The sequence below is a fragment of the Hyla sarda genome, chromosome 4 (assembly GCF_029499605.1).
Source record: "Hyla sarda isolate aHylSar1 chromosome 4, aHylSar1.hap1, whole genome shotgun sequence".
Classification (NCBI taxonomy): domain Eukaryota; kingdom Metazoa; phylum Chordata; class Amphibia; order Anura; family Hylidae; genus Hyla; species Hyla sarda.
The window spans coordinates 112,015,473-112,028,529 of NC_079192.1; the positions used below are offsets into that span (position 1 = coordinate 112,015,473).

Sequence of the window (13,057 nt, forward strand, 5' to 3'; positions counted from 1 at the left end):
GTGTCAATTGGAGCCTTGACAGGTGCGGCACCTGTCAAGTCGCCCTCTACATGCTACATACTTCAACTGCAATTAGATGGTTAAACAGCCAGGATTGGACTGAATTCCTATCCGGCAGGCAATTGTAGGTTATAACATGCAGCTGGCATCTGCCACATATGGGACACATACAGTGACTGCACGGTCGCCGTAAAAGGTGTAGTTGTTAATAATGTAAATTAGAAAAAATTTGGAAAATGTACAAGGCCAATCACTATTTGTCTCACACACGGCAGAATAAAAGCAAATAAATATATATATTTTTAAATTACATTAAAGTTTTTTAAAATAAATACACAACACAAATCAAATTCAAAATTTTCATCTAAAAAATCTGTACAAAATAAATGCAAATAAGATTTAAAACCAAAATAATGCATGGACCGTTATTTTTTACAAAAACTATTTATACACAATAGAGTAAACCTACATAACACCTCATTGGCAAAATTGTGCTTAGTACCTTGCAACACAATTATCTAAAACATATATTTTTTATTTTAGCGTACTGTTAGACAGTCAAGCTTTACAAACACAATACCGGGCATGTCGGATATTAACTGATTTTGGGGGCACAAATCTAGTAGCACTGGCCCTGAGAAAAGCACCTACACTCAGGGACATCACCCTATAACCTCTCCATATACAGATAATAGTCAATGAAAATAGTTAATGTAGCCAACATGACTAAGAGTCATTTTACATGGACCAAAAGGCTGCAGATGAACATACACAATGCTGTTGTGTTGCAGTTGTTCATGAACAGTAAATATTTCTGAAATGCTGCTGTTGTTATCTGCTTTTTTATACTTGCCAGCTTTAGCTATAAGTGTGTTATTGCTAAAACTGTCAAGTATTTTAAAACATGTGCATATAGGGTAGGGTCACATATAATGGATCTGCAGCATATTATATGCTGCGGGTCTGCCGGTGACCCAACCCATTTTGTGCCTCCAGGTATTGCCACCCCGCCTATGGCCTGCTCGCAGTGGCAATCCACCACTAGGAGCAGCCACAGAGGGGGCCTGTGAGTTGCCGAGTCAACATGCGCAGTGTACTCGGACATGGCGGCGGCTCCGGTGACTCACAGGCCCCCTGTGTGGCTGCTCGTAGCAGCAGATTGCCACTGCGAGCAGGCCAGGGGTGAGGTGAGGCGGGGGAAGGGGGGTGGCAACAGCGTAAATATGCAGCGGATCAGTTATGTGTGACCCTTCCCTAACATTAGCACTTCAGAAGTACCACTGCATATGACCAATTGCAATGCAACTGGAAAGCAACAGCATTGTGTGTTTTTACCCATAATGAGCACTGATCTTTGTAATCGGCACTTATTCGTCAAAAGACGATCATGCGGCCCTTTAAATTTATCATTATCGATTGCACATCAATATGTGTGGCCCATGACAATACATTTTAACATTTGCTCACTCCTCAGCTAATCGTTGTCCCTCTTACATGGGCTGATTATTGGGGAGGAAAACTACCAGAAATGCTCATTCAATCAACAATTGGCCAGAGAAAAAGGGACTTAATGGTGTGTTCATATGTTTTGGTTTTTGACTGCAATTTTTTAAGCAAGGGACAGATCAACACATAAAAAGGAAAGACAAAGACTTCTCTTGTCAAATCTATTTATTTCTTTGTATTCAATTTGTAATTGCAATTAAAAACCTGAACATGTGAACACAGCCTACATGAACTAATATGTGTATAGCTGCTCTTGCGAAGAAATGTTTCATTAGAAAATAGTTTACTTAATGGTTGAACAACCATCAACCTACTTCTATCTAATGTGTGTGGCTAACTGTCCTAATGTTTTTTCCCTTAAAATACTGAATTAAAGAACCTTAAAGGAGATATCCAGCCCAACCTGGTTAAAATAAAAACTTCCAATCAGATCACTTGTTTCATTTTTAAAAGGGCCTCTGAAACATGAATAAAACAATCTGATTGGTTGCTATGGGCAACTGGTCAACTTATCCTCTACACAAGTTTTGGTAAATCTCCCCCCATGACTCCATAAGGCATCCTAGTTGATTTGTTTTAAAAGCAGACCCCCATAGCCCCTATACAGTGGGGATCAAAAGTTTGGGCACCCCAGGTAAACATTTGTATTAATGTGCATAAAGAAGCCAAGGGAAGATGGAAAAATCTCCAAAAGGCATCAACTTACAGATTAGACATTCTTATAATATGTCAACAAAAGTTAGATTTTATTTCCATCATTTACACTTTCAAAATAACAGAAAACAAAAAGATGGTGTCTGCAAAAGTTTGGGAACCCTGCAGAATTTATAGCATGCACTGCCCCCTTTGCAAATCTGAGACCTGCCAGTGTCATGGATTGTTCTCAATCATCATCTGAGAAGACCAGCTGATGTCAATCTCAAAGGTATTAAATGCCCAGACTCATCTGACCTTGCCCCAACAATCAGCACCATGGGTTCTTCTGAGCAGTTCTCTAGAAATCTGAAAGTGAAAATAGTTGATGCTCGCAAAGCTGGAGAAGGCTAAGAAGATTGCAAAACATTTTCAGATGTCAATATCCTCTGTTCGGAATGTAATTAAGAAATGGCAGTCATCAGGAACAGTGGAAGTTAAATCAAGATCTGGAAGACCAAGAAAATATCAGACAGAACAGCTCACAGGATTGTGAGAAAACCATTCAAAACCCACGTTTGACTGCACAATCCCTCCAGAAAGATCTGGCAGACACTGGAGTTGTTCCACTATAAAGAGATACTTGTACAAATATGGTCTTCATGGAAGAGTCATCAGAAGAAAACCTCTTCTATGTCCTCACCACAAAAATCAGTGTTTGAACTTTGCAAATGAACATATAGATAAGCCTGATGCATTTTGGAAACAAGTTCTGTGGACCGATGAGGTTAAAATTGAACTTTTTGGCCGGAATGAGCAAAGGTACGTTTGGAGAAGAAGGGGAACAAAATTTAATGAAAAATACCTCTGTCCAACTGTTAAGCATGAGGGTGGATCAATCATGCTTTGGGGTTGTATTGCAGCCAGTGGCACAGGGAACATCTCACAAGTAGAAGGAAAAATGGATTCAATAAAATGTCAGCAAATTTTGGATGCTAACTTGATGCCATCTGTGAAAAAGCTGAAGTTAAAGAGATAATGGCTTCTACAAATGAATAATGATCCTAAACACACCTCAAAATCCATGGGGGATTACATCAAGAGGCATAAACTGAAGGTTTTGCCATGGCCTTCACAATCTCCTGACCTCAACATAATTTAAAATCTATGGATAGACCTTAAAAGAGCAGTGCGTGACAGACAGCCCAGAAAGCTCAAAAAACTGGAAGACTTTTGTAAGGAAGAATGGGCAAAGATACCTCAAACAAGAATTGAAAGACTCTTGGCTGGCTACAAAAAGCGTTTACAAGCTGTGATACTTGCCAAAGGGGACAGTACAAGATATTAACTCTGCAGGGTGCCCAAACTTTTGCAGATGCCATTTTTTTTGTTTTCTGTTATTTTGAAAGTGTAAATGATGTAAATAAAATCTAACTTTTGTTGACATATTAGAAGAATGTGTAATCTGTAATTTGATGCCTTTTGGAAATGTTTCCATCTTTCCTAGGCTTCTTTATGCACATTAATACACATTTTTACATGGGGTGCCCAAACTTTTGATCCCCACTGTAAACAGATACTTCCTGGTTTGTGAAGGGAGTTCAGAGCTGCAGAAGTCTACACAGACAATCAGCCCCTGCACCTGTTTAATGTGTAAGCTACATAAGAACTGAGCTGGTCACATGGTTAGAAAAGCAGTGAGCATAGATAAGGGAGGTGTGTGCACCTCAGACAATCACAGCCGATCACACACTGACGTGCTCTGGGCTGAGCTGAGGAGATGGGAGTGTGGCATTGCAAAGTGACGTGTTGTCTACACCCAGCAATGTGTAGACAACAGTCATCCTGTGTGATAAGAACAACTGGAATTCCTGCCTGGAGGAGAAGCTAAGAGACAGGGTATGTCATCAGCAAAGATTACACTTGTACCTTTAACCCCTTAAGGACTCAGGGTTTTTCCGTTTTTGCACTTTTGTTTTTTCTTCCTTACCTTTTAAAAATCATAACCCTTTCAATTTTCCACCTAAAAATCCATATTATGGTTTATTTTTTGCGTCGCCAATTCTACTTTGCAGTGAGATTAGTCATTTTACCCAAAAATGCACGGCGAAACGGGAAAAAAAATTATTGTGCGACAAAATCGAAAAAAAACGCCATTTTGTAACTTTTGGGGGCTTCCGTTTCTACGCAGTGCATATTTCGGTAAAAATTACACCTTATCATTATTCTGTAGGTCCATACGGTTAAAATGATATCCTACTTATATAGGTTTGATTTTGTTGCACTTCTGGAAAAAATCATAACTATATGCAGGAAAATTTATACGTTTAAAAATGTCATCTTCTGACCCCTATAACTTTTTTATTTTTCCACGTACGGGGCGGTATGAGGGCTCATTTTTTGCGACGTGATCTGAAGTTTTTATCGGTATGATTTTTGTTTTGATCTGACTTTTTGATCACTTTTTATTCATTTTTTAATGTTATAAAAAGTGACCAAAATACGCTTTTTTGGACTTTGGAATTTTTTTGCGCGTACGCCATTGACCATACGGCTTAATTAATTATATATTTTTATAGTTTGGACATTTACGCACGCGGCGATACCACATATGTTTATTTATTTATTTTTTTACACTGTTTTATTTTTTTTATGGGTATGGGAAAAGAGGGGTGATTCAAACTTTTATTAGGGAAGGGGTTAAATGACCTTTAATAACACTTTTTTTTTACTTTTTTTTTGCAGTGTTAAAGGTCCCATAGGGACCTATAACACTGCACACACTGATCTCTCATCCTGATCACAGGCGTGTATTAACACGCCTGTGATCAGCATTATCGGCGCTTGACTGCTCCTGTCTGGATCTCAGGCACGGAGCAGTCATTCGTCGATCGGACACCGAGGAGGCAGGTAAGAGCCCTCCCGGTGTCCGATCAGCTGTTCGGGACGCCGCGATTTCACCGCGGCGGTCCCGAACAGCCCGACCGAGCAGCCGGGATACTTTCAGTTTCACTTTAGAAGCGGCGGTCAGCTTTGACCGCCGCTTCTAAAGGGTTAATACCGCACATCGCCGCGATCGGTGATGTGTGGTATTAGCCGCGGGTCCCGGCCGTTGATTAGCGCCGGGACCGACGCGATATGATGCGGGATCGCGGCGCGATCCCGCTTCATATCGCGGGAGCTGGCGCAGGACGTAAATATACGTCCTGCGTCGTTAAGGGGTTAAAAGTTACATAACTTTAACATGTACAACTATAAAAAGGTAATTTCATTTGGCTGGAGTTCTCCTTTAATGAGGGAACGAATAGCATAATACTGTCAATAGGAGCATCTGACAATAAGCACCTGGCTTCAAAGAACCAACCACTGAGCCAGCATTCTTGGATGGTAGCTCTTTGCTATGCTTGGTTGACATCTAGTACTAAAGATTTCCACAGGCTTATTATTATTTTTTTTTTTACAAAGGTTTCCACCTCTTTTAAAAGGACCCTCCAATATCCTAAGTCTATGAGAACATCCTATGTCTTTGAACAGCTGGATTTCACTAGATATCTACTGAAATCCTTTATTTTGCAAGAGAGTGTCAACACCAGAGGAGTCTATCAACAGTATAACAATACAAGTATACAAATTACAGGGATGTTGATGGAGTAGTCAGGGAAAATAATGGTTTGCTGAACAGTCATTTTCATGGCGATGGCCAGGTTCCAAGAAAATCTAAATATAACAAATCATCACAGATTGACTGTAATATGTAGGAATTGGACTCTTCAGCAGACTCACCTGATCAGGATGATAACAGATGGCGTTTGGGCCATTGCGCCAATCATGCTGCAAACACACATAACACATAGGAATGTGAGAAATGCCTCCTGACATCCAGGGCTGGGACATTTTCCAGGAACCACAGTATTATTCTCCACAGGGACAGATTTGACACATAAACAGCCAGTCAAATTCTAGACAAATAAAAAAATGGCACATAGGTTATGCAAGTGTTGCAAGACTTTTTTGGGGGAAAATTAATACATTTCTAGGAATGTCAAGTTTATCTGCTATTTAATAATCATATTGGTCATAATTTACATTTATCCCTGCTGTCCACACACATTCAACATATATGTTGTTTCTAAACATTCATAATAATCAAATTAATTTATTTAACACCAACATATACCGCAGGACTGTAAAATATAGAGTGTGCATGTACAGATAAAACCAGACATGTCATAGTAACAACCTAAGTAATATTTCAGACAAGAGGAATGAAGACCCTGCTCACAAGAGGATAGCATATAGGACTTATATAAATAGAGCAATTTTTATAACAATAAGGTACAAAAGCCAGTCATCCAATGTGTTTTGTACATTTACGAAGTATATGAATTTATTAAATGCAAAGTTTGTTGTTAAATGATGGATGTGGCTTCTGAGAGATAATGTAGATGGGGTAAACAGAGAAAATATTAAATATTAAAGGCCTTCCCTAAAAGTAGTGCTCCGGGGGCATACTTTGGTATGACCCAGTAATGTGTATCATTGGGGAGAGCACCAAACTGGATTAGGGAGTTTTATATGCCATGTAATGATCCCTGGGGAAAAAAAATATTGCAAAATACTATAGTTCTCTTTCAGAAGGCAAAGTGCTAGATTTGTCACCAAAGGTAAATATAACCCTACATATATAGTAGGTAAAGGTATGTAATGGTAATTATGACACCAAAAAGAGAGCCATACCACAGAGTACACAGCAAAGTAATAGAGTATACAAAATCAACTTTATTAATACAATTTAGTAATAAAATTTCAAATATTAAAATTGGAAAAGAGAATAAATAGGCACTGGTGAACATACAAAGATGTAGGGAAATGGTAGGACACAAATACATCAAAATATGCAAATATCAGGAGTAAATGCCACAATAGCTGGTAGGATACAAGGGTGCTGCCAACCAAAACTATGCAATAAAGGGTGCCAAACCATACCTACACCTGGTATGGTTCAGGTGTAGGTATGGTTTGGCACCCTTTATTGCATAGTTTTGGTTGGCAGCACCCTTGTATCCTACCAGCTATTGTGGCATTTACTCCTGATATTTGCATATTTTGATGTATTTGTGTCCTACCATTTCCCTACATCTTTGTATGTTCACCAGTGCCTATTTATTCTCTTTTCCAATTTTAATATTTGAAATTTTATTACTAAATTGTATTAATAAAGTTGATTTTGTATACTCTATTACTTTGCTGTGTACTCTGTGGTATGGCTCTCTTTTTGGTGTCAAAAGTGCTAGATTTCTAGCACCACCTATTGGAGATAGCTATTCTGTAAGTCAATGCTCATTTCCTCAAAGAGCCTTGAAACATGAATAGAGATAGATTATTAGCCATTCTCCAAATGGCAGCATACTCAGCTGTAGACAACTGTTTATTGGTTCATGCCCCTTGTCAGTACACAGCAAGGTCCTGGCTGGCTGGCAGAGATGCATTTGGCAAAGGTCTGAGAGGCTAATGAGTCTACTTGGGTAGACTGCAAAACTGGGAGGCTTATAGGCCAAGCAATTTCAATTCCTATACTCACCATGCATTTACTTCCTCCCTGAGTCTGCTGAGCAGTGCTGGCTTCTTCATCCAATCACTGTAGACTGCTAAGTAATCCCTCCTTTCAGTTTTCAGACAGGAGTCTGATAGGATAGGCATGAGCATAGTGTCCCACCCTCACCCCTCTTAGTACTAGCCTGTGCTTTAGCTGGGACAAGGATGATGCTGCAGCTGAACAGGATTATTGCGGGCATTTATCATTGTGTTTTGAGCGTTTTTTTTAGTGTTGATTTGTCGCTATTTAGGCGAAGTGCTGCACCTCAGGCAATTTTTTGCGCCTTTTTGATTTAGACCTTTTTTAAAAAGAGCGTACAGGCCAGATGTTAAGGGTTAGTCTTGTGCAGTGGTAATGAATTTATCAATTGCGACTGTCGCAAAACCCACCATTAGGGCGCCATTCTACACCAGCCCAGACCTAGCATAGCTTTCCGGTGTATGTAAAGAGTGAAATTTCAGAAAATGTGAGTCCTCCACAAAATGTATCAAATGCCCTGCGACCATTTAACAAATTTGTCAGAGTCACTCAAAAAAAAAATAAAAAAATAAGAACTAAAAAAATTTACTAAATCACAGACATCTTAGTAAATGCCCAACTATGTTCTGGATTGCATAGAGCCCCCTAGTGGTGTAGCATGAAGTCATGACCATGGCCGCCAGCACCAAGCCTTCTGAACATAATGTTCAGAATGCCGGGTGCTACACAGACATCGTGGGGGGTCCCCTATCCTTTAAAAAGGAAATAAGATGTCTATGGGCCAGAGTACCCCTTTGTACTCTTTGCTGTTGTTGGTGGACAGAAAGATGATCCATTATGAAGGATTGGAAAGGGGTGAGTTTGAAGACGGGAAGAACAAATAGTAATAAGTTACATTTTACTGTGAAGCTGAAAGAGAAGTTAAAGTCAATCTGAAGAAACAAGATTTGAAGTTGGTAAGTGTGCTCCTCCATCTCCCTGTAGATACACATTACCATTTATAACATTCCAATTCTGTAATTACAGCTAAACAAAAGTTTTAATTTGCAGTTGAAAATATTTTCTTGTTTCTGTGTTTTGTGTGCTTGTTCCTTATCTACATAATGCAAACATCATATCAGTAACTTTGCACTAAGAATTTTATTGCATGTTAAAATCAGGTTTGTGCTCACCCAAAGTCTAGACATATGTCTCTTTTTTTATACCACTATAAAGACCACTATTTGAGAGCTTGCCCTCTTTCTTTACATCTATATGCTGATAATTACCAGTCTGAAAGATTAGTCCATGGAAATGTCTGATAAACATTGTTAGGAACCCCTGTATGCACCGCTGCTCACTTTACATTTCCTAGCTGGGTTAGGGGATGTAATACTTGAATTGTAACTTAGCAGATGATCTGATAGTGTACCTAAATGATTAAAGTGTACATGGAACAGTGTAACTTAAAGGGGTATTCCAGGCAAAAACTTTTTTTATATATATCAACTGGCTCCAGAAAGTTAAACAGATTTGAAAATTACTTCTATTAAAAAATCTTAATCCTTCCAATAGTTATTAGCTTCTGAAGTTTTCTGTCTAACTGCTCAATGATGATGTCACATCACGGGAGCTGTGCATGATGGGAGAATATCCCTTGCATGATGGGAGAATATCCCCATAGGAGCTGGACAGCTCCTGGGATGTGAGTCATCAGAAAGCAGTTAGACAGAAAACAGCAACTCAACTTCAGAAGCTAATAACTATTGGAAGGATTAAGATTTTTTAATAGAAGTAATTTACAAATCTGTTTAACTTTCTGGAGCCAGTTGATATATAAAAAACAAGTTTTTGCCTGGAATACCCCTTTAAAGGTACACTTTAGGATACACTGGCAGATTGTCCTATTTTGTGCTCCTAACAATTTTGCACCAAGGACATCAATTCCTGTAGTCCCCTCCCACACTTTGCTACTACCTGAGTCATGGCCCACCCTCTACTACATTCATATGCTTTAAAGGGGTATTCTGACCTCTAGGTGTGGGTACTAGGCATGAAAAAGGGACAAAGCAGTGCACAAAGGAAGCAGAAACATATTACACAGTATTATATTTTGGCATCATGGGCTCGAAGACTGAAGAACAAATCCTGTATTCCTTAGTTTAGTTAGGGAATTCAATTTCTCGTGAAAATAAGGGCTCTATTACACAAGGTGATTATCGTCCAAACAAGCCAATGTGGCCCTGTGTAATAGGGCCAGCCATCAGCCGATGAACGAGCAAGTACTCATGGGCTGATGGGGTAGTTTTGACCACAAATCTCTCTAATAGGAGATGCGTAGCCAATGAGTGATTGCAGTGAAGGGCTGCATGAGCAATCACTCAATGGTTAAGTCATGTTAAGGCTCTGTAAATAAACGCCAACCTACAACATCAGCATTTACAGTATGCATTCAGTGTGTAATAGGGCTCTAACCCAAAAAACACAATTACTCCAAGGACATACATCCCTGGGGTACAAATATCCCTATATATGGAAGATTCCCCTAAAACTTAACTTTTAATGTAATGAATTTAAAATAAACCAATGATTGAACATACTGTTAAAACCAGTGTCCATGTGTAAATAATGTATGTGGATAACATTCCACAATCACATGATTATTAGTGGGGGCATGTAGAATCTCCTCCACACACACACACACGAAGCACAGCGTGGCACCTTATTAAAACAGAAACACAATGCCCCCCTCTACATGTTTTGGTAACAAGTTATTAGGAGGAGACGAGGCAAGCTCTACCCCAACACAATGTGACAATGTTTTATCAGAACACTCTGAAGGCTCAATTTACATAACAACCATACATATATCAAACCATATATCTTAAGTTGAATGAAATTACATGTCTGATTCTGCTGAAATAACACAGACATTACCTTATTTCTTTGTCCCTGCCTTTTTTTTTATCCACTCCCCTTTTTATATGAAAATATGTGTGATGGGCAGAGCTTCTTATTGCCATATGATTTGCTTCATTTCCCAGCAGTCCGAGCTTCAGACACCATTTTCAATCACTGGACCCACACGATCTAAGATTTTTGTTACTTTATATGAACCACAATGGACATGTACTATTGTGTTTTCTATCTTGATATCATACAAATGGTAAATGAAATATCCAGTGATGCAGATGCAAAATCATAGAATGTTGCAAAATTATGTACTTTTCTTATTTTTTTTTTTTTTTTTTGACTAACTGAAGAAAAGACAAAAATACAAAAACAATATTTGTTCACTATTCAGAGAGAGATAACAAGAGAGGGGAATTATCAAGACTGGCATTGTACACGATGGTCTTATGTGAACGAACAAACACCTCTTCACAAACCAGGCAATGAATCAACTGCCCATGCACACTGCTTCTACACTAGCATTGAGCTAGCATAGAATTTAGCAACATCTTATACTAGCTCTAGTGTTAAATGTAATAAATTCAGCATTGGGGGAGGCTATGCTCCTTCCATGACCCTCAAATCTTCAACCATATGGTAAGTGAGGCAGAGTTCAAACAAAATGAGTTTTGCACAAATATTTAGCAACTCTTCACAATCTTTACCTAGCGCCGATATTGATAAATTCTTAGTCCTTAAAGAAAAGAGAAATATGCCTGACTGAATATTAAGAGTTACTACAGGTATTCCTTTTAAAACACAAACAAAATACAGATTAACCATGAAACATACAAAAGAAATGAGCAACTTTTTTGTCAGAACTATAAATTAATCTTTTTTTTTTGTTTGGCTTTCATCTTGGAGAACATTTATAAAAAGCTTAATTCTGCAAATAATTTTAATTCACAATTTTAAGGGGATGTTCATCAAATTTTCTACTTAACATAGGAGCATACTATATGTAAATTTAGCTAAAGTAACAAATATTGTACAGCTGATAACACAATGGCCCAGATTTACTGTCTAATTGTTGAGGCAGTGGAAACTTAGAAAGACTTCAAATATGCAAAATGATCACAGTGCATCAGGCTGATGGATACATATGGTACATCCAAAGACTGTCTAGTTTAGGTTTACACCAGTCATTAGTTAACTTAAACGTGCACCAGAGTTTGCGCCAGAATCTAGCATCAAGTCACACCCCTTTTCTCATAAATCCATGCCTCCTTTTGCAGAGAACATGCCCCTTTTCCTGACCCAGCGTAAAAGTGTAAAATAAAAAGTGACAAAATGCCCAGTAAATGTAGCTGAAGTCATGTAAACCGTTTTTTTTTTTTTTTTGGCACACATTGCATAAAAAGTTTGGTACATTTAATAGTACATCTAGGCCACAAAAATGTAGCACAAATTGAATGCAATAAATTTCCTATCGATGAACAATACCACAAGGAAGGACCATAACATAAAATATATACTTAAAGGGGTTATCCAGAAAAAAAACTTGTTTTTATATATCAACTGGCTCCAGAAAGTTAAACAGATTTGTAAATTACTTCTATTAAAAAATCTTAATCCTTTCAGTACTTATGAGCTTCTGAAGTTAAGGTTGTTCTTTTCTGTCTAAGTCCTCTCTGATGACACCTGTCTCGGGAAACGCCCAGTTTAGAAGCAAATCCCCATAGCAAACCTCTTCTAAACTGGGCGTTTCCTGAGACAGGTGTCATCAGAGAACAACCTTAACTTCAGAAACTCATAAGTACTGAAAGGATTAAGATTTTTTAATAGAAGTAATTTACAAATCTGGAGCCAGTTGATATATATAAAAACATATTTGCCTGAATACCCCATTATCTTCATGGACATACAGACCAAAAACTGGTTAAAATACATAGGGTATAGACAGAAAAGATGGGAGCAAGTATATACACACAGACCTATATATGCAGTTATGTACATGCTGGGTCCATATTCAAGAGTACAGTCTGGATTATGGTACAAAGTGACATGTGCACTGAAAAAGTGTATTATTTTAAAAATGGCTACCAAACCTACATGCAAGCAAAATATCAAAGTGCTATGCTAAGATCCCCTGCCCCAGTAACCCACCACACCTCTGACGTGTTTCGCCTTGCATGCTTTGTCCAACTCCCATCTTTTCTGTCTATACCCCGTGTATTTTAACCAGTTTCTGGACCGCATGTCCATGAAATAAAGTACTGTATATATATTTTATGTTATGGTCCTTCTGTGTGGTATTGTTCATTGATAGATGATTTATAGAAATTTACCACTGGACTTTTTCATTGCTTGTTCACTTTTTGGCTCTTACGTATCCCACATTTTGGTTACTAAAATGAATGCAGTGTCATATCTGAACTATGTGGCCATCGAGAAAAAACTCTTCTACAATTT

The 13,057-nt window shown here is 38.4% G+C and overlaps 1 protein-coding gene across 2 annotated transcripts in view; it reads right to left on the minus strand.

Moving 5' to 3' along the window:
* SLCO3A1 (solute carrier organic anion transporter family member 3A1) overlaps positions 1-13,057 on the minus strand; it is a 384,823-nt gene that overhangs the window by 57,980 nt on the left and 313,786 nt on the right. For both annotated transcript variants that reach the window (XM_056571877.1, XM_056571876.1), the window contains exon 8: positions 5,923-6,098. In XM_056571877.1, coding sequence (XP_056427852.1) covers positions 5,923-6,098 — 176 coding nt within the window. The remainder of the gene's footprint in view (positions 1-5,922; positions 6,099-13,057) is intronic.